This window comes from Hyperolius riggenbachi, chromosome 1 (genome assembly GCF_040937935.1).
Source record: "Hyperolius riggenbachi isolate aHypRig1 chromosome 1, aHypRig1.pri, whole genome shotgun sequence".
NCBI classification, from domain to species: domain Eukaryota; kingdom Metazoa; phylum Chordata; class Amphibia; order Anura; family Hyperoliidae; genus Hyperolius; species Hyperolius riggenbachi.
In genome coordinates, this window is record NC_090646.1 from 329462990 (window position 1) to 329486104 (window position 23115).

General features: G+C 45.2%; 1 protein-coding gene across 2 annotated transcripts in view; it reads right to left on the minus strand.

Annotated features, from left to right (window-relative positions):
- GAK (cyclin G associated kinase) overlaps positions 1-23115 on the minus strand; it is a 254225-nt gene that overhangs the window by 55873 nt on the left and 175237 nt on the right. The window contains exons 19-22 of one of the 2 annotated variants that reach the window (XM_068233894.1): positions 18538-18731; positions 18074-18208; positions 3410-3877; positions 245-406 (exon numbers count right to left, since the gene is read on the minus strand). In XM_068233894.1, coding sequence (XP_068089995.1) covers positions 245-406; positions 3410-3877; positions 18074-18208; positions 18538-18731 — 959 coding nt within the window. Of the gene's footprint in view, positions 1-244; positions 410-3409; positions 3878-18073; positions 18209-18537; positions 18732-23115 lie in introns of both variants that reach the window. The other variant, XM_068233893.1, reaches the window with a different exon arrangement.

Sequence of the window (23115 nt, forward strand, 5' to 3'; positions counted from 1 at the left end):
ACAGAGCCACAATGGGAACACCACTTATGGTTTTATATGTTACTGAACGTATAGAGTATTGTTAACAGATGTAAAACCCTACAATTAATGATGAGCAAAACACAATTTTGGTTAATCCACATTATCCATTAAAATAAAACATATTTGATCTTGGAAGATTTATCAGAATAGCAAATTCGTAAACATATCTGTGTGTTTTGCTGATATGAGCATATTATTGTTCTTACAATCCAGTCACACGTACCTAGATTTAAGAAGTCTACATTTGATGTGGTTGTTGGAGCATTTCTTTCAGAAGGATATACATTGGGAGTGGATGCAGAGTGTGGGCTCATGAAACCTTCAAACAGATTAGGACCCCCGGACTTATTTTCTGATGCAGTTGTAGCAAATGGGTCAAATGGATCTGCTGGCAGAAAAAAAACACATATAGGCTTTACCATATTATGGAATGAATAAAATACTTATGTGACTCCTTTGTGTGGCGAACCACTCAAATAAAAATGGTTATTTTCTTCTGTATTTGTTCCTTACAGGAAATTTAACTGTTTAATGCTAGGTACACACGATGCATTTTTTTGTCCAATTTTCCGTCCGATCGATTCTCCGCTCAATGCTCTTATCTTTTCTTATCAATTTCCATTCACTTATGAGAAATCGACTACAAAAAGGATTGGAAATAATATCGGACGTGACAGAATTTATCTATCGATCCATCTATCTGCCAAAAAAAGTATGGTGTGTACCTAGTATTAGATTGTCACATAGAAAAAGTGGAAATAAGCAATTACCATTATTACGCAGCGCTTTTCTGCTGTTCACTATTTCTATCAACTAGCATTCTTACCTTTTCAAGGGCCTATGGAGATAGAGGTGACTGCTATAGGAAACAGCAGCGAACACAAGTGTTTGCACTTTACAAAGTAACAATACACGTCTGCAATAAAAGTCAGGCTGTGTATCGTTATGGGTAGAACTCCTTGTAAATGAATGGAGCTTCTAAATGCAAAATTATTTTTCTTGGTATTGAATATGTACTGTATGTATCAATAGCTCAACAGGAAAAAAAAAACCTGTACTCACATTTTATAAATCTGGCATTATGAAACTGACAAGTTATGAAAAGTGGAAAACCATACATTAAGATTTTTTTTCTGTAATACTTTATTTTTATAACAAAGTTCCATGTAGTTTTAATATCCATGTTCAGGATTCAAATAGCTTCTCTACAGTATTACATATGAGCATTAAAAACAGACAAGGATACTACGTTTTTTTCTACAAAGATTGGCATTTGGACACAAGGCAGATTTGGCCAATATTGCCATAGAATATTTGTGTGCCTTGACCCAAAGCCCCTCCATAAGTAAGATATATAATTGTAGTTGTAAATGTTCCCCCTAAGGTAGGTTCATAAATAGCACGCACTGTTGAGGTGCAGTAAGCATTTAATTACCTTCAGGGGCTGCGCCATAGTCCCCATAGGTATGCGGCCCAACATCTTGTTTGTCCTAGATGCAGTTTAAAGCGTCAAAAGTGATATGGTTTGGCCATGACCACCACAATGCATGCTGGAAAATCTAGTCCATCAAAATGGGTAAATCTCCAGGCCAGGTGATTAATTACATTGATGGACTACATCTCCCAGCATGCATTGCAGGCCAGGCCCAAGATAGATCACCATGGGGACTATGATCTGTGGTAGGGACAAACAAGATGCAGCCCCACAGATATGGGTGGCTAGAGAGAAGCCCCCCCCCCCCCCCCCCCTGTCCACTCTGTTGTTGGGTAATGCTACAGCACTATCATTATGGCTACTAACAGACTATGAATCTTGTGCTGACATATGGCTGAAATGAACAACTGGCTTATTGCTATTAAACATGGCTGGATGCTTAAGCTTAACCTAATCACTTATTGCTACTGCTAACTGCAAGTCCCATTTGTAGCCCTTTGAACTGCCGTGTTTTGAATTACATAGAGGCATCGATCCGGATTTGTAGTGTGTATACAACTGTGGTGACAGGAACTGATGCAGTGTGGCAAATACTGGCGGTTTAAGTAATCTTGGTGCATAGCTTAGCTGCAGCGTATAACCTTTGTCATGCTCACAGAGTGAATGTGGTTACAGGCCTTATGTGTGGGAAGGAGTGTGTGAGGCTAATCCCCATGATGTATGGTTTTAGAGTTCGTGCAGTCCATTTTTGTGGTTTTAAACAATTTTAACCAGTGTGGTGACTGTGTGTCACTTTGAGGGTTGTCAAAAAATCTTTTTGTATTTTGGGAAAATAGAGGTCCAAGTTCATCTTCTTTTCTGTCCCAATCTTTGGTCATTGTGGTTGTTCATCTTTTTTTTCCCCTAGGACCCTTAGTTAGTGTACTAAAGCCACACAGCTCAATGGTGGCCATATGATCTTGGAAAACACAGAGGTTTGGTCAACACAGGAACACTTACAGTGTACCCTGCAATGGCTCAGTGCAGGGATGGAAAACGGCAAAGAGGAAGTTTAATAGCAACAACAAACATTTGTAAAGCACTTTTCTCCCGTAGGACTCAAAGCGCATAAGCATGGCTCAGACCATCATGGTACAAAGGAAGAATTTTATAAGTCCGCAAATGCCAGGCTAAACAGGTGGCTTTTCAGTCTGGATTTGAATAGCTCCAGGGATGTTGCTGTCTTTACTGGGTGTGGCAGGGAGTTCCAAAGAGTAGGGGCAGCATGACAGAAGGCTCTGTCTCCAGATTTTTTGAGGTGCACTCTGGGAGTGACCAAGTTTATAGAACTTGCTGATCTGAGGTTGTGAGAGGTGTGGTGCAGCTTCAGCAAGTCCTTCATGTATCCAAGGCCCAGATTGTGAAGGGATTTGAATGTGTGTGTGTGCGTGGCGTTCCCGTATTCAGCCTAAAGCGCAAAGCTGACCCGAATACGAAAACGCGGATTGCGTGCAAATCACTCAACAGCAGAGTGGAAGTGTCTAGCAACAGCTAGTGGTGGCCGTGAGAAGTGTTCTGAGGGGTCACAGCCTTGTGTTTGCTCGACTAAAACTGCTTCCCCTCTCGATCTGGTCAAACCCGCAGTCGGGAACCGTATCTGCAGGCCTGCCGCGGGGCCGGTTCTTGAAGCCACTTTTACCTGATACAGACCTGTAACTAATTTACAGTTCATCTATAAAGTGAAAATGCAAGCAAATGCAAAGAAAAGATTTTTTTTGTCTATAAAATTTTGGTGGCTGCTGCAGGACAGGAAAGAGGACAAGTAAATGAGGAATATAAATGAACAGATGGCTGGAAGTAACTGCTTGCTACTTCTATTACACTGATCTACCTATGAGTCTTCTTTATTCTCCAAGCATTTACATTTAAGAAATGTCACAATCATTTCCCACAAAATTTTGTACGGTTACATACCAGAGGCTGAATTTGAGGCATCGAATAATGAATTTGACGGAATGAATTCCTCTCCAGATCCTAGTAAGTTGTCCGCTTGGTAGTTGGATCCCAGATTATCAGAAAACAAATTGTCTGAAAAAAGATTGTCTAGTAAAGCAGCATTACAGGACGAACTCTTTATCTCTCCAGATGATGTACTGGTTTCCACAGGAGTTGAATTTAGTCCCAGTAAATCTGCTTCTTCCTCTTTCGGACCAGTGGGCTCTGGGACGCTCTCAGGTTCAAACAACACATCCTTTGTGTCGGTTTCATTTGCTGCACTTCCCAAGCTTCCATGTTCACCTTCTAATGCACTATGAACTTTGGCAAAGTCAAAGAACTCTTCATCAGAGGGTTCACTTTTGTTATCACTTGTGCCTTCATTGTTTTCTTCCCTAGAAGAATATTCCTGGGTCTCAATTCCAGTATCACTGCCTTCCATTTGATCTGAAACACATATTTTATAACAGAAAATATGGCAAAAGACAACAACCTTTCATGAATGTCAAACTCATCCAAGTTTGTTCACACATACAACAACCAGCCGTCTGACCCCAATGTAACTGAAGGATCTTGACAAGATGGGTATAAAAGGTAGTTTAAATTTAATATCAATACATTTAGGTCACATTTCTTGGCCATGCCAATCCCATAGTACCATACAAACATAATGGTCTGGGAACATCAGATTTGGAGGACTTGGAATAAAGTAATACATTTAACAACTGTATTAAATACCAAACAGCCTCTGAAGCAAATACAGTTTTGGGATTTATTTATTGTATTTATAAAGTGCAAGCATATTACATAGCACTGGACATTAGTTAAGGTTTCTAGACAATATTTAGGGGTTACATACAGCAATAAGACAATACAGGGATACATGCAAACCAGATCACGCAGCACAGTATGAGTACAAGGTAATGCTTAGTCAGTCACTGGAGAAGAGCATGGAGATTAGGCAAGTCAAGTTCACTGAAGAGTTCACTCAGATCCATAGGATGGGTGTACAGGAATGGAGGTGCATGAACAGGTAGGAGACATAAGGAGGACCCTGCCTGAAGGCTTACAATCTAGAGGGAGAGGTGAGGACACGAAAGTTAGCGGACTAGAGTTCAGCTGTGGGTTTAGAGCACTAGTGAGGTGGTGGTGGTGTGGGGGGCGATTAGGCCAGAGTGAACACGTAAGTTTTGAGGGCTTTCTTGAAGATGTTGAAGGAGTGGGAGACTCTAATGGGGGGAGGTAGGGAGTTTCATAGTGTTGGAGCAACGTTTAAAAAGTCCTGGAGGCGTGCATGGGATTGGGTGATGCGGGGGGCAGTCAGGCGAAGTTCATTGTAGGAGCGGAGTGAGTGGCTCGGTGTGTACCTCTGAGTAAGATCGGAAATGTAAGTTGGATAGGTTTTGTGGACAGATTTGTAGGCCAGACACAGTATCTTCAGGGCCGGCCCGCCCATGAGGCGGGGTGAGGCGGGTTCCTCAGGCGGCAGGAAGTGGAGGGGCGGCACCAGATGAATGGCTGTGACTGAGCGGGGGGGGGGGGGGGGAGCCAGAGCCGCGGTGAGGGCAGCCCGACCTCTCCCTCCCTCTCCCCGGGCCGCCCTCCATGCTCCCCCCTCGAACTTTAGGCAGCAGAGTTAGCGCACAGGGAAGCGCTGCTGTACACAGTCACAGCCTGTTACTCACCTCCCTGGATCCGATCGCCGCTCCCGCCCTGCTGGTCTCCTCTCTGCAATGTAGCCGCTGATACATTACACACGCGGCTGCTTCCTGTTTACACAGGAAGCAGCCGCGTGTGTATCAGCCGGCTAGGCAGAGAGGAGACCAGCAGGGCGGGAGCGGCGATCGGATCCAGGGAGGTGAGTAACAGGCTGTGACTGTGTACAGCAGCGCTTCCCTGCGCGCTAACTCTGCTGCCTAAAGTCCGAGGGGGGAGCATGGAGGGCGGCCCGGGGAGAGGGAGGGAGAGGTCGGGCTGCCCTCACCGCGGCTCCGGCTCCCCCCTCCGCCATTATGAGGGGGCACCTACCTGGGCAAGCTACCTATCTATCCTATACTGGGGGGCACCTACCTAATCTAACCTGTTTTGGGGGCAGCTACCTATCTATCCTATACTGGGGGGCACCTATCTAATCTAACCTGTACTGGGGCAGCTACCTATCTATCCTATACTGGGGGGCACCTACCTAATCTAACCTATACTGGGGGGGCAGCTACCTATCTATCCTATACTGGGGGGCACCTACCTAATCTAACCTGTACTGGGGGCCAGCTACCTATCTATCCTATACTGGGGGGCACCTACCTAATCTAACCTATACTGGGGGCCAGCTACCTATCTATCCTATACTGGGGGGCAGCTACCTATCTAACCTATACTGGGGGGCAGCTACCTATCTATCCTATACTGGGGGGCACCTACCTAATCTAACCTGTTTTGGGGGCAGCTACCTATCTATCCTATACTGGGGGGCACCTACCTAATCTAACCTGTACTAGGGGCAGCTACCTATCTATCCTATACTGGGGGGCACCTACCTAATCTAACCTATACTGGGGGGCAGCTACCTATCTAACCTATACTGGGGGGCAGCTACCTATCTAACCTATACTGGGGGGCAGCTACCTATCTAACCTATACTGGGGGGCAGCTACCTATCTAACCTATACTGGGGGGCAGCTACCTATCTATCCTATACTGGGGGGCAGCTACCTATCTAACCTACACTGGGGGGCACCTACCTATCTAACCTACACTGGGGGGCACCTACCTATCTAACCTATACTGGGGGCAGCTACCTATCTATCCTATACTGGGGGGCACCTACCTAATCTAACCTGTACTGGGGGCAGCTACCTATCTATCCTATACTGGGGGGCACCTACCTAATCTAACCTGTACTGGGGGGCAGCTACCTATCTAACCTATACTGGGGGGCAGCTACCTATCTAACCTATACTGGGGGCAGCTACCTATCTATCCTATACTGGGGGGCACCTACCTAATCTAACCTGTACTGGGGGCAGCTACCTATCTATCCTATACTGGGGGGCACCTACCTAATCTAACCTGTACTGGGGGGCAGCTACCTATCTAACCTATGCTGGGGGGCAGCTACCTATCTAACCTATGCTGGGGGGCAGCTACCTGTCTAACCTATGCTGGGGGGCAGCTACCTGTCTAACCTATGCTGGGGGCAGCTACCTATCTAATCTATACTGGGGGCACCTACCTAATCTAACCTGTACTGGGGGCACCTACCTAATCTAACCTATACTGAAGGGCAGCGACCTAATCTAACCTATACTGGGGGGAAGCTACCTATCTAACCTATACTGGGGGCACTTATCTAACCTGTATTGGGGGCACCTACCTACCTAGCTAGCCTATACAGGTGGCAACTATACTGGCTACCTATACTGGGGGCACCTACCTAACTAACCTATACTGGGGGTACCTACCTATCTAACCTATGCTGGGGGCAACTATACTGGCTACCTATATTGGAGGCACCTACCTAGCTAACCTGTACTGGGGGCACCTACTTATCTAACTTATACCGGGGGGGGGGGGGTGCCTGCCTATCTAACATACTGGGGGCAACTATACTGGCTACCTATACTGGAGGCAACTACCTGGCTAACCTATACTGGGGGCAACTTTACTGGCTCACCCATGCCTGGCCACCTATACTCTGGGGGGACCTATAGCTGGTTACCTATACCGGGGGGGGGGGGGCGCAATTTTTACACCCTCGCCCTGGGTGCATTTTAGCCTAGAAACTGCACTGTTGCCGCCGGCCTCCGAGTCCGATGACTCTGAGCTCTGCGGCCTCTCCTGTCTCCTCCAAGGCTGCATGCTGGTGACGCTGCCTAGTGCCTAAGCCTGCTGATTTGATGGCGGCGGCTGCCGCCCGCTCTGCTGCCCTGGCTGCGGCTGATTGTCACGGTCAGTCACTGAGCAGCGAGCGCCGCCGACGTGTCGATAATGATGATAAGGCTGGCTGGCTGCCGCCGCTCATGTTTTGTAGAAATATTGGGGGGGGGGGGGGGCGCCTTTACGATCTTTGCCTCAGGCAGCAGAAAGTCCAGGACCGGCCCTGAGTATCTTGAATCTGATTTTGGACTGGATAGGAAGCCAGTGGGGTGGGATTCACAAAGGGGAGCCACCGTTAGTGATGCACTCACGAGTAGTGAGCTATTCGAATCCGTGACTAAAATGAGGCTTAACTGCCTAAGGTGTGTGGCTGGGAGAGAGGGGGTTAAATCCACGGTCCTCTATGCGTTCTAAATGTCTTGCACACGTTCTATTGGACGAGTTGTAAGACTCACTACGCGCACTTCCTCCTTCCGGGTTGAAGGAGGAAGTACGCGTAGTGAGTCTTGCAATGCGTTCAATAGGACGCGCGCAAGACGTTTGAAACGCATAGAGGACCATGGACTTATGGGTAAGTAACCACCTCTCTCTCCCAGCCGCACACCTGAGGCAATCAAGCCTCATTTTAATCACGGATTCGAATAGCTCACTACTTGTGAGCTCATCACTGGCCGTCGTGGTGGAGCGATGGGAGGAGTGGATAATTCTGGCTGTCGCATCCATGAAGGACTACAGTGGGGCAATTCGGGTCATAGGGAGAGAAGGGAATTGCAGTAGTCAAGGTGGGAAATTATGAGGGCATAGATGAGAAGTTTGGTGGTGACACAGGTCAGGAAAGGGCAGATCTTGCAGATGTTATGGAGGTGGAAGTTGCAGCACTTTGGATGTGGGGGGTAAAGGACAGTGCAGAGTTCTGGGTGACACCCAGACAACGGGCCTGAGAGGTAGGGCGGATGGTAGTGTGGTTCACAGTGACATTCACATCTGGGAGGGTCAGGGATGGCCGGGGTGGGAAGATCATAAAGTCAGTTTTGTCCATGTTTAGTTTCAGGAACCTAGCGGACATCCAGGAGATAGGCAGGAGGAGACATTGTCCATGGTAGTGGTGGATAGGTCAGGGATTTTGGAGGTAGATCTGGGTGTCATCTGCATACAGATGATTGTTAAAACCCATGGAGGAGATAACCTTGCCAATGGAGGATGTGTATATGGAGAACAGTAGGGGCCAAGGACCGGGCCTTGGGGGACTCCCACTAAAGGGTGGATGAGGAATAATTGAAGAAGAAGGTCATGAAGGAGTAGTTGGAGAGGTAGGATGAGAGCCAGGCCAGGGCGATGTCATGAATGCCCATGGACTGGAGGTACTGGAGGAGTAGGGGGATGGTCCACTGTGTCAAAAGCTGCTCAAAGTAAAGGAGGTCAAGGAGGAGGATAATGAAGTATTTGCCTTTAGCTTTAGCTAAGGCAATGTCATTTACCACTTTGGTGAGAGCTGTTTTGGTTGAATGAGCAGGCCGAAATCCAGATTGCAGTGGGTCTAGCAGGGAGTTGGCAGAGAGGTCAGGTGTTTGTGAACCAGACACTCAAGGAGTTTTAAGGCAAAGAGGAGGAGGGAGATACAGAGGCAGTTGGAGGGTAGTGAGGGGTTGAGGTAGGGTTTCTTGAGCAGAGGTAGTACAATGGCCTGCTTGAAGTCTGAGGGAAAGGTGCCTGTGAATATGGAGAGGTTAAACAGGGCAGAAGGGACGGGGTCAAGTGAGGAGGTAGTGGTGCAGGAAGTCTGCAGTAGGTGGTTGCTTTGCTCAATGGTAGTAGGGGTAAAGGAGGTGAGTGGAGGATGGGGTGGGGGAGGAGCTGGATGGGAGGTGGTGGGATTTGAGGATTGGAGTCTGGATATTTCCTGACGAATGGCGTCAATTTTGTTGGTGAAGTGGGTGGCTAAATCCGTGGCAGAGAGGGAGGAAAGGGAGAGTGGGGTTTTAGCAGGGAGTTGAAAGTGGCAAAGAGACGCCAGGGATTGGAAGCTTGTGCTCTGATGAGTTTGGAGAAGTATTCTTGCTTTGCATCAGCAAGGGCAGTGAGGAAATGCAGCAGGTTAGCTTTGTACTGTAGGAAATTCTGGTTAAGTTAAGTTTTCCCCCATTTCCATTCAGTGGCACATGTTATCCTTTGGAGATTGCGAGTATGAGTGGTGCGCCAAGGCTGGGGGTTAAGGGGGCTGTTGTGGTGTAATATTCGGAGGGGCAGCTTTCTCTAGGGCTGATGAGATGGTTTTACGATACTGAGCTGCAGCAAGATTAGGTCCCAGTAAAAAAAAAAAAAAAAAAAAAAAAAAAAAAGTGAGGTTAGACAAACTAGGGGAAGGAGAGGGGGAGGGAGTAAATGTCACCTTTACTGGTATTTTAACAGGCATATAATGTCCACAAAGTGTAATATCAGTCTGCTTATTTATTGTTGGTTATCTGTGCATATATACTTGTTTATTTGTAGCAAGAGAGTAGGGAAGTATGTGCCATAGCAGTGCTTAGGCGTAACATGTTGTGGTGCTCTGCCGCTCGGTAATGCCACTTAATGTCAAGCTCTTTGACTGTATCTTAGTTGCACCCGAAAGGCGCGTGTGAGTGGCAGACAGCACACTGAACTGCTTGTCAAGAGTGCAGTTCAGCCTCCCATCTGAAAGAGGCCCAATGGTTGGCAAGTACTGCGGTCCCTGTACATGGGAAAAGGAAATAGAGTCACAAGACATCCATGAAGGAATTAAGGGTTTAGAGAGTTATGTTGTTGTTCCAGAATGTGATGATATGACTATATTTGAATTGAATTTGAAGTTGAAACCAAAAAAGGGTTGAAGGCGGCACAGCAGCGTCTCAAACGGTAATTCAAATCAACCTGATTTATCACTGGACACTTACTCTGTTCCCACCCAACTGTGTTGGACACACTTTGACTTTCCCAATGATTTATTTATGACCTGAAATAAAAGGTTTGAAATACTGTTTGAGATGCAGCATTGTCGCCTTCAATCCTTTTGCTTTGAACTACACTTCCGATATATATGTGGCTGAGCACAGAGCTAAGGATTTGCCTGCCATAGTCTGTATCAGGAAGTTTTCATCCACCCAGTCTAGTTCTGTTGGTCGTCCAGAAGATGTACAGTAAATGTGCCATCTTTCACTTCTTTTTATTTGAATAAATGTTACTTTTTTATTGTTCAAGAATAAATGTAGATAGCAGTTCATAAAAAATAAGCTATCCCCTGAAAATAAGCCCTAACCCATCTTTTGGAGCATAAATTTGTATAAGACCCAGTCTTTTTTTGGTTGAAACACAGCAGTAGTTAAACGACATCTATGCCCTGGCAGGAATAACAGCTTCGAAATAAGTTGTAGATTTTAATCACCGCCTGTAAGCGGTTAGTGCTGTATACTATTACCATCATTCCTTAATTCTGTAACATATTTTGGTCAATTTTTCTAGGTAAAAACACCATGGAAGTAGGATCATGCCATTAGCAATAGGGGTAAATTCAAGTGATTATAGAACTTATTGTTTTTTTACATTTAAAGTGCAGACAATGAAGAAAAAAATATATATATATCCCTGGGGCCACCTCTGGCCCCCTTCAGGCTGGTCACTCCCTCACAGTCTTCCCAGGCTGCCTTAATCCTCTGCTAAGGTGGCCCAGTAATTACTCCAGTCGGTGCCGCCACACCTGCTGGCAGGCAGGCCATGCGCAGTATGTCTCGACTGGCGGCATTACAGGGGCAGCTAGCAGAGCATACAGGCGGGGTGCTGGAGGAAGCCCCAGGTATGTATAATTTTGTTTTCCCTTTCCTCTTTGGCTCCCTATTAAAGATACATTGAGCTAAAAAAATCTACTGCTGATTTATGTACCTGAGGCTTCCTCCAGCCCCTAGAAGACTGTGTTCCTTGCCGCAGTTCCACCATCTGCCACTCTTCTGGGGTTCTCTCCATAGCATGTGTCAACGGCTACTGCGCCTGCGCGAGTGTGCGGCTTGCGGTAGTGCTCCCGCAATCGGGAGCATTCTGCAAAGGCAGGGGACATCAGAAGAATGGCAGACGACGGAACTGTGGCAAGGGACACAGAGGCTTCTAGGGGCTGGAGTAAGTAAATCAGCAGTAGATTTTTTTCTACTCCTGTATCTTTGAAGCTGCAGATATAATAACAGCAATTATCCATGATGCTTTGGCATCAAACTACTGTTTTTTCGCAGGGGGCTTTTTCTTATCCATTTTAGATACACTAAGGAGAATTCATCCAAGCAGTGTCTATGTTCAAGTTAGCTTTCTATAGTACGATGCTACCAGAAAATACATTTCCTAATATAAAGGACTTCTGCTTTTACCAAGCATCTTAATGGTTCAAAAATAAAAAAAAAATTAAACATTTTTAAAGCAAAATATGGCATCAAGTTAACCACCCTGGCGTTCTGATTAAATCGCCAGGGTGGCTGCGGGAGGGTTTTTTTTAAATAAAAAAAAAACTATTTCATGCAGCCAACTGAAAGTTGGCTGCATGAAAGCCCACTAGAGGGCGCTCCGGAGGCGATCTTCCGATCGCCTCCGGCGCCCATAATAAACAAGGAAGGCCGCAATGAGTGGCCTTCCTTGTTTTGCTTATATCGTCGCCATAGCGACGAGCGGAGTGACGTCATCGACGTCAGCCGACGTCCTGACGTCAGCCGCCTCCGATCCAGCCCTTAGCGCTGGCCGGAACTTTTTGTTCCGGCTGCGCAGGGCTCAGGCGGCTAGGGGGGCCCTCTTTCGCCGCTGCTCGCGGCGAATCGCCGCAGAGCGGCGGCGATCAGGCAGCACACGCGGCTGGCAAAGTGCCGGCTGCGTGTGCTGCACTTTATTTGATAAAAATCGGCCCAGCAGGGCCTGAGCGGCAGCCTCCGGCGGTGTTGGACGAGCTGAGCTCGTCCAGACCGCTCAGGTGGTTAATTAAATTTTTTAAATATTGATCTAGTCAGTAAAGTAGCAGAGGGGGCCGTTAATCTGTTTCAGCTGCTTTGGTATTAATGGGTGTTTTAGGGGTGCAAACATGAAACAATCCTCAAAACAGTAATAGTTTTACAGGTGGACACCACTGATATTTTTCTCTCCTCATCTTTTCTGTTTTTGCACTAGTTTTACATTTGGCTACAGTTCATATCACAGCTGCTAGTATAGCGATACCTGAAACTTTGTGTTTTTGCTGCTGCGATATCTGGTGGCTTGTGCATTGCAGTTCATCTGATACCTAGCAGCAAGTGTCAGTTTTTAAAAGTACTTTTTTTTTCTTTTCCCTGTAGTTTGCTTAGCAGCAGGCAGGCAATGAGCTAGGGGGAGGGATTAGCTGCAACAGGAGGCATTTGGTCAGCTTCAGGACTCAGTACTGAGCTTGCTCAGTCTGTGGCTTGCTCACTAAGTGGCTCGACACAAGTGGCATAGGCGTTAAAAACAGGTGTTAGAACACAGGCACAAAGAGAGAGGCAAGAGGAAGCAGGTAAGGACTTTAAAAAGAAAAAAAAAAATTTAAACCAATATTGCGTTTTTTTGCATTGGTTAGAATGTGCTAGGCACGTTGTGGTGTAGTCTTTAAGTTTTGAGGACTCCACCCCAGCTTCACTCACTCCCCCTCCTCCACCCCTCCCCCTCCTCCCCAACTTCACTCACTCCCCAACTTCACTCACTCCCCCCTTCCTCCTCCCCAGCTACACTCACTCTCCCGTTTCATCTTTTACCGCCACAGTTTACTTTAAATAATTTTTACCCACACAATAGTCATCATGTTGGACTATGCTGTACAGTGTACATCCTGCGACATGTATGCATGCCTTCATCAGCGGAGTGATGTTGTTTACTTTTGCCCTGAGTGTGTGCGTGTTGCTCAGTTAGAGGCGGAAGTCGCAGAGCTAAATAAGCATCTCGCAACACTGAGACGCATACACAACATGGAGAAAAACTTGGATCTTACGATCCAGACACTGGATGGAACCGTTGAAGATGAGGTGGGTGGAGCACAGTCGGAGCAAGAAGCAGAGGTAGCCGCTAGTTGGGTCACAGTTAGAAAGGGTAGGGGAAAATGTGGCAAGGAGGCTAGTCCCGAGTTGTCCCTCACTAATAAGTATGCTTGTTTGCGTAATATTGGGGAGGATGATTCTTGAGTAGCAATGCTGCAGCAGGATGTGCTCCTTAGCAACCAAGGGGCAGACTGCTGCAACGAGAAAGGGAATAGGAGTGCAGCTAAGGCTAGACAGGTACTGGTGGTAGGGGATTCAATTATTAGGCGCACAGATAGGGTAATCTGTCGAAGAAACCGTGAATGCCGTACAGTCTGTTGCCTCCCGGGTGCTCGGGTTGTGCATGTAGTGGAAAGAATTGACAGATTACTGGGTGGGGCTGGGGAAGACCCGGCTGTCATGGTACACATTGGCACCAATGACAAAGTTAGTGGGAGATGGAAGGTCCTCAAAAATGATTTTCAGGTACTTGGAGATAAAATTAAAGCAAGGACCTCCAAGGTAGTGTTCTCTGAAATACTGCCAGTGCCACATCTGAGAGACAGTGGGAGCTTTGGGAGTTAAATAAGTGGCTGAGAAATTGGTGTAGGAAGGAGGGGTTTGGGTTCCTGGAGAACTGGGCAGACTTTGCAGTCGGCTACAGGTTCTACAGCAGGGATGGGCTGCACCTTAATGGGGAGGGTGCAGCTGCATTGGGGGAGAAGATGGCTAAACGGTTGGAGGAGATTTTAAACTAGGATCTGGGGGGAGGCGGGAGGATAAAGTCTCAATACGTAGACAAGATAAGGTAAAAAGACAGTGGGAGCCTAACATTATGGGGGGTGGAGAGGGGGGTGGGGACAGTGTAAAGATTAAGGAAGTTGGTAAAACGTCAAGTAGCCCCTTTAATGTAAACAACATTGGTAAATGTGGTGGTAAAAATATAAAGTGCATGGTAACCAATGCTCGGAGCCTTGCAAATAAAATAGACGAACTAGAGTTCATTCTGAATGACAAAGGCTATGACATTGTGGGAATAACCGAGACATGGATGGATGAAAGCCATGACTGGATAGCTAATTTAAAAGGATACAATGTGTTTAGGAAGGATAGAACAGGAAAAAAAGGTGGAGGGGTTTGTCTCTTTGTTTAGAATTCTTTTACAGCTGTCCTCAACGATGAGATGGAGGAAGATTGCGTAGATGTGGAGTCCGTTTGGGTAAATATTCATGGTGGAAATAAAAGTTGCCAATTGCTTATTGGGGTATGCTACAGGCCACCTCATATTAATAAAGCTGCAGAACTGCGATTACTACAGCAAAATGAAAAAGCTGCAAGTAAAATGAGGTCATAATTATGGGCGACTTCAACTTTCCAGACATTGACTGGAGTATTGAGGCTACCCATTCTGGTAAAAGCAGCAGATTTCTGGCAGCACTACAGGACATTTACTTGACTCAAATGGTAACGGAAACAACTAGGGGGGATGCGTTACTGGATCTGATCATTTCTAATAGACCAGATAATGTATCAAATGTGCAGGTTCAAGAACATTTGGGAAATAGTGATCACAACATGATAACGTTTGATCTGGTGACTGATAAGCCACGGGGCAGCGGGACCACTAAAACTATGAATTTTAGAAAAGCAAAGTTCAATCAAATTAGGCAGGCACGAAGTTTGGTGAACTGGGATAATGTACTACAAGGGGAGGACACTGAAGGGAAATGGCAAGCTTTTAAACTTATACTCAATCAATATTGTAGTATGTATATCCCATATGGAAACAAAATATCTAGGAATAAAAAAAGGCCTTTATGGATGAATAGAAAGGTTAAAGATAAAATGAAGAGGAAAAAGAATGCCTATAAGGTCCTAAAACAGGAGGGGACCGAGGCTGCACTAAGCAATTATAAGGAGTGCAATAAAAATTGTAAAAAATAAATTAGGCTGGCAAAGATCGAAGCTGAAAATCAAGTCGCTAGGGATATCAAATCTAACCCAAAAAAGTTTTACAAGTACATCAACTCTAAAAAAAGAAAGGTTGACTGTATAGGACTCCTAAAGGATGAGGGTGGGAACTCAATGGTGGATGACCAAGGTAAGGCAGAGTTATTAAATGCTTTCTTTGCTTCTGTCTTCACAAAGGAAACAGCCCTGTTGCAAATTACAGAGGCAGAAGAGTCTCAATCTTCTAACTGTAATATTAAATGCTTAACGCAGGAAGAAGTGAAGGCAAGACTAAATGAATTAAAAATAGACAAGGAACCTGGCCCGGATGGCATGCATCCTCGGGTCCTAAGGGAATTAAGTTCAGTTATAGATAAACCCCTTTATCTTATCTTTTGTGACTCTCTTTCAACTGGCAGAGTCCCAGTGGATTGGCGTACAGCCCACGGTTTCCCATTATTTAAGAAGGGCAAAAAATCAGATCCAGGAAATTATAGACCTGTAAGCTTAACATCAGTGGTATGCAAACTATTTGAGGGGTTACTAAGAGATACTATAGATTACTTCATAGTAGAAAATAATCTTATTTCTCAGCATCAACATGGGTTTACTAAAGACAGGTCCTGTTTGACTAACATGCTCAGCTTTTATGAGGTAGTGAACGCTAATGTGGATATTGGGAATGCTGTAGATGTGATATACTTGGAATTTGCAAAGGCCTTTGACACTGTTCCCCACAAAAGTCTGGTGCAAAAGTTGAGGATGCAAGGACTGGGGAAGAGTCTGTGTGCATGGATAGGGAACTGGCTAATGGACAGAAAACAGAGAGTTGTGGTCAATGGATCGTACTCAAAATGGGAGACTGTTAGCAGTGGGGTACCACAGGGGTCTGTTCTGGGTCCAGTGCTCTTCAATTTATTTATTAATGATCTAGTAGATGCAGTAGTGAGCAATGTTGCTATTTTTGCAGATGATACAAAATTGTGCAGAATCATCAACTCTCAGGAAGATCGTGTCATATTGCAACAGGATCTGGATAGGATGGCTATATGGGCACATACATGGCAAATGAAATTCAATGTTGAAAAATGTAAAGTCATGCATTTTGGTCGTACCAATGGTCTAGCACCATACAAAATAAATGGGATACAGTTGGGGACATCAAACTTGGAGAAGGACTTAGGAGTACTCATCGACAACAAGTTAAATAATCGTACTCAATGCCAAGCCGCTGCAGCTAAAGCTAACAAAATTTTGGGATGCATTAAAAGGGAAATAAAAACTTGAGATGCTAGCATAATATTGCCCCTGTTTAACTCTCTAGTAAGGCCACATCTGGAATATGGAATTCAGTTCTGGGCACCACATTACAAAAAAGATATTGCAGTTTTAGAGCAGGTGCAGAGACAAGCAACAAAATTGATACATGGGATGGAAGGTCTCACTTACCAAGAAAGGTTAGATAAACTGGGTTTATTTAGTCTAGAGAAAAGACGCCTCAGGGGATCTAATTAACATGTATAAATACATCAGAGGGCAATATAATAGCTTGACGGATGAGCTTTTTGTCCCTAGGCCTTCTCAAAGGACTAGAGGACATGATCTGCGCATGGAGGAAAAAAGTTTTAGCCATTTATTTATGAAAGGGTTCTTTACAGTAAGAGTGATTAAGATGTGGAATGCATTGCCACAGGAAGTCGTTATGGCAAACTCTATACCTGCATTTAAAAGGGGCTTAGATGCTTTCCTTGCCTTGAAAGACATCCATGGCTACAATTACTAGGTAATGCCTAATGATGTTGATCAAGGGATTTTATCTGATTGCCATCTGGAGTCGGGAAGGAACTAATTGGACCATGCCTTGTAAGGGTTTTTTCGCCTTCCTCTGGATCAACAGGGATATGTGAGGGAGCGGGCTGGTGTTGTACTTTATACTGGTTGAACTCGATGTATGTATGTCTTTTTTCAACCAAGATAACTATGTAACTATGTAACCTACAGAGCCTGCACAGGAAGTCTTACTCTTCCAGAATGTACATCAGTACATGCCATTGCCAAAAGGTTTGTTGTGTTTTCCTCAAGGGCATGGATACAATTTCAGGATACATGCAGTCAGGAGAGCTGGACAGGGCTGTTAAAACGTCCTTAACCCAGAGCTATGCAAATCTGCTCTTGGTCCCTGTATACAGGGAAGAAACAAGGGGATTGCCATTGTGCTGCAAAAGACCAATGGGAATCCTCAGCAATAGTGAGAACTCTTATTGGTTCATGGTGAACCAATACATTTTCTCCCTGTTGCTAGGGAGAATTAGCCTAATGCAGCCTTTGGGGAGCTCCATGCTTCTGCTGGCCTCCAGCTGATTTCAGAGAGGGACAGAACGGTGACGTAGCAGGTAAGCGCGATCGCTTCGGATGGCGGGCGGACGCAAAATGGATCGAGCGTGTCCGTTTTGCATCCGCTCTAGTGGGAACACAGCCTACTCTGTACAACTGAATGTCAGCAGCACCAATGAAGAATTGCACTGCCATGTATTAATAATTCTAACATTTATATAGCGCTTTTCTACCGTCGGACTCAAATCACTAAAGTGCTGCAGCCACTAAGGGCGCGCTCAAGGGGTCACCCTGCAGTGTTAGTCTCGCCCAAGGACCTCTTACTGAATAGGTACTGACCCTAGCCAGGATTCGAACACTGGTCTCCCAGGTCAAAGGCAGAGCCCTTAACCAGTACACTATTGCAATGTCAAAAAGCATTTGATAGAGTCCCTACTGATGTAAATACAGGGTTCAACTGAGAGGTCAGTTATAGTACCTTGCCAATTAAGAGTCTGGAAGAAGTCCTCCTTCAGTGCATCAGAGTTTGGTGGCTCTGGTGAGTATTCTGTTGGGGAGATCTCAGCCTCGTATTGTGCAGTTGATCCTGGTTGTCTAGGTAATTCAGGTTTCCCTACAAAAGCAAAATGCGTTATGTTTCAGGAACCATTATTTATAATAACTTTAAACTGCTCCTATTTTCTACTGGAGAGATATACAAGACAGGACATGCACTTGACTGATGCAATCCCAAAATGCATTAAATTGGCATCTCATGGACTATCTCTGATTCATCTCCAACAATGTAAGTGTGTTTGTGAGTCCGTGACATAAAATGGTAAGGATGTATACCATTTGTGAGCATTAGAAATACAGGGTAGAAAACAATATCCTTCTGTGGCAGATTTTCATGATGAAAGTGCCTACACAGGTACCCCTTTATAGAGATCACTGAAATGTTACCGAATTTCGATAGGATTTCCTGTTGCTCCTCCCGGCTTGAAAATAATATTTTCGGAGTTAGCCTCTTGGTGTTTAGGTTTTCCCATGGGGGAGTGAGATTTGTTGGTCTGTCTCTAGAAGAAACTTCTACTTCCAGGTTTACTTGAAATAAGTCTGGATATTTTTCTTGAATGTCACAAGCATCCAAATCATATCTACAACACAGGTAAAATGAAAATTAAACTTTTAATCATAGAAATCTTACATAACCGTTTATTTCCATTGCAGTGAAGTGGTAAAGAGGCGCCCAATTTCTATAAAATACTCTAAAATCAATAAAATAACAAAATGAGGTGGCTTACCTCACAGACGACAACTCACTTTGATAAGGAAGTTTAATCGGAGATTTAGCACAGGCAACGCGTTTCATGGGACCAAGTCCACTTCCTCAGGCCAAATAAAGTGCCGTTGTAGTCTAACAACCGCCTGAGGAAGTGGGCTTGGTCCCACGAAACGCGTTGCCTGTGCTAAATCTCCAATTAAACTTCCTTATCAAAGTGAGTTGTCTGTGAGGTAAGCCACTTCATTTTGTTATTTTATTGATTTTAGAGTATTTTATAGAAATTGGGCGCCTCTTTACCACTTCTGTGCCATATCCCCCCCACTTGCCTGGGTGGGGAACCTTACGCAACTGAACCAAGGTGGGATCCCACCACCTGTGGTAATCAAGGTACGCAGGAACTTTTTGCTAAGAGAGTGACCAGACCCAGGATTGCTGGTATACCTGAGTGGAGTCAGGTTTAAACAATCCACTTGCTTGAAGCGGTCGGATGCCCCGTGTGCAACCCACCTTTGTGAGTACCCCTTTTTCAGAAGTTTTTTTTAAAACACCTATTTATTGAGACATACTGCACCATTTGGGCTCCCGTTGTCTTTGTGTTTTTCCCCTCCAGTACTGTAAAATTTCCATTGCAGTAGTCATCAACTCTACAAGTGAACCTCTCTCATCAAAACATGTCTGCAAATTAACAATGCTTCCAAAATGCCAGCTTATTAAAAGGACATTCAAAGCCTTGTATATGTTACGGCCAGAACCCGAAGTTAGGCCACTTCACATTCTGGCTGGCCACTTTGGGTTCTGGCCGGCCAATGTGCGAAGTGGCCGCTGCACTGTGGCCAGTGTTAGAAATGAAACGATTCCTGTTATTGGGATACCAATAATACATTTATTTGTTTAATTCAGACAGTATTTTGAGTCTGCTTTCCGGAGGTAAGTCCACCACTGCCTCCCAGCAAATTTAAAAAATGTTTTATTACCTTTTATCCTGCTGGCGCCTCTGTTCTCTTACGATAATACTGTGTCCACCCATGGTGGAGGGGTGACCTACCCCTACTTTCCTGATCTACAGAGAGCAACATCTTCATCCTGAGTGAGGACAGGTCTAATCTCCTCACCTGCATCTACAGTGGTTACCTAAGAGGTAACCCATGTTTGTGAGTATATTCATCTCACACTTACATTTATCCACGGTTTCCAATACATACTACACTATATTGGGCTCTCGGTGTTTTTGATTTACCTGTTAAGATTAATGTATTTTCCGTCCGTCTCGCTGCGGCCAAATGTATGAAAAGTTAGTTTAATTTAATGAAATGAAGCCTGCGGCAAATGTAGCAGAATGAAGACGCCGGGCTTCAGCTCTCTCTCCTCCCCCTGCATCTCTCTCTCTCTCTCCTACTGGCAGCCGGCAGGGACCACGCGTGTCCCGAAAGTCGTTCATCGCGCCAGGGAAGCAGAGCGGGGAGGCTGCAGACATTGCTTCTGTCAGCACCCGCTCTGCAGGAACGGCAGGATTCCCTGCCGCGACGAACGACTCTCGGGGACACGCGTGTCCCCGCCGGCTGCCAGTAGGAGAGAGAGGCAGGGGGAGGAGAGAGAGGCAGAGCGGAAGCCGGCGGCTTCATCTGCTACATTTGCCTCCGGCTTCATTTCATTAAATTAAACTAACTTTTCATACATTTGGCCGCAGCGAGACGGCCGGAAAATACATTCATCTTAACAGGAATCGTTTCATTTCTAACACTGGCCGGCCAGAACGCGAAGTGGCCAAACTTCGGGTTCTGGCCGTAACATATACACTTTCAATTTTGATTGGCCCATAACTGACCAATTTTACCACCTCACTTTAGTATGAGAGTAAACAGATATTGAATACTATCAGCAGATTGAGTAGGTAAACCCTCATACTACATGGAGGTGGTAAAATTGGTCAGTGATTGGCCATTCATAATTGAAAGTGTGTACCTGGCGTAAAGTAAGAGGTATATGGAGGCTGCCATATTTAAGCCAAGTACACACAAGATAAAAGTCTTTGAAAAATTAGGGATCACAGACCAATTTTACCACCTTCCATGAAGTATGAGAGTATACCTACACGGTCTATTCTATAAGGCCAGAAACCAACTAGGAGCGATTTCTAATTGCTAGTGATTTGAAAAAGCTCTTGCTAATGCAATGCTATGGGGAATTTTTTAATAAAAATCACATTGCTCAAGTGGGATCACACCCACAGCACTACATTAGCAAGAGTTTTCAAAACGCAAAGCGCTCAGAAAATCGCTCCTAGTGGAAAATCGCTCCTAGTGCAGAACGCAAGTGACTTCATCAGATGGCCAGGTTGAGTGGGAGAACAATGGTCTCGGGCATCATACTGGCCAGGCTCAGTCTGTTCACAATCTTGACTGCAAGCTCTACGTCACTGCCCCTCTCCTAACCCTCCAAATATGGGGTCTGTAGCAGAGGACTGTGGAGAACCCGGGGGGGGGCTCAAATTAGATGGATTGGGGTGCATTTTAAGTAGCAGAGGCTGGCTGCATGAATTGGGCACGCAACCCAATCAATAAGTTAGGCGCTGCCATAAACCACAATATAAGCTGTGGCTATGGCACCGATGTTTGGCTATTATGCAGCCGAACTCCGGACACCGGTGCATTTCTGTGATTATATAGATGAACTCGGGGGGGGGGGGGGGGGGGACATGGCATAGTAACAGAGGCTGGTGTTAGTATGCAAAACCAGCCTCTGTGTCCTAATAGCATTCTTAAAACCCACCTTGAGTTCTCTTTAAAGACAATAAGTATTTGTGACAGGCCTTTATCTGGATTTGGAACCAGAGTGGGATTGGGTTATTATTGAGACCTGCTATCTCAGTGGCTACCTTGGTGGTAACCCTTATTTGTGAGCGCAATTGTACTCTTAAGTTTACATGCCCTAGCAGAATTTATAATTTCTTAACCATTTTTTCATGGTTAGTGGTTGGCTAAAGCCAGCTTCTTAAATCACAAACCACCCAAATGACCCTAATCAAAAAGTAAACATACCTCAGTTCTTAATATCATGTATTGCCCCCCTTCAATATCAATGACAGCTTGACAATATCAATGACAAGTCTTTTGTGGCAGTTAGAAAGTAAAGCTGCCCATTATTTCTGGCCTCTAGTTGCCGTAAATTCTAGGCCTGTCTTTATGAACTACACAGGAGTCCTTCTAGTCCTCACTCAGCCTACGGACACATGATCAACACAGGCTGCGTGTAATCTGCCCATCCACCGATTACTATGAGGAGGAAAGCCTGCAGAATCTTCAAAGAACGGCTACTCCTCTCTGATGGATGGTCTGTACTACACAAGTCCGTGCTGTTACAAGTTAGAGCAAGGTGATAGTGGTAATAAAGCATGAAAAAATGTCATCTATTTATCACTACTAAGTATCTCCTATCGCTTGAAGAGCCTCTGCTGAAAAAGTTTACTTTGATAGTTGTCCTTTAAAGAGAAACTCTGACCAAGAATTTAACTTTATCCCAATCAGTAGCTGATACCCCCTTTTACATGAGAAATGTATTCCCTTTCACAAACAGACCATCAGGGGGCGCTGTATGGCTGATATTGTGGTGAAACCCCTCCCACAGGAAACTGTGTGGACCATCGTGGTGGCAGTTTCCTGTTTTACAGCTGTTTCCAACTGCCAAAACAGCAAGCAGCAGCTACATCACTTGCCAGCAGTAAAAATGTCACCATGTGATAAATGTCAGAATATAAATCAGGGATTTAAAAGATTTTACAGTGGGCAAATACTTACTAAATCATTTATACATAATTATTGTAAAAATGAAGCACTTTTTTTTATTACATTATTTTCACTGAAGTTCCTCTTTAAAGCGCAATTACCCTCAGTCCTGCCACACACCAGGGTCTCCCTCATTATGGAGGCCATTAAGGACAGTCCCATGAAACATATTGATACAATCTACTCCCTTCTCCTAGAACACCATTCTGCCCCTGTGATCAAGTGCTCTTTATCCAAGTGGACACATTTAGGTGTCCAGTTTGATGAGTACTGTCTCTTAACCCCTCGGCTGGTCTGTCCTTGCCTTAGGAACAGGCTTACTCAGGTCTATACACTGCACCAGAACTACCTTATGCCATCTCGAGTTGCTAAGTTTTCATCCACCACATGCCCTAAGTGTGCCCAACCTAACCCCTCCATTCTGCACATTCTTTGGCTGTGTCCGCCAATTGCGGATTTCAGGAAACGGGTTAC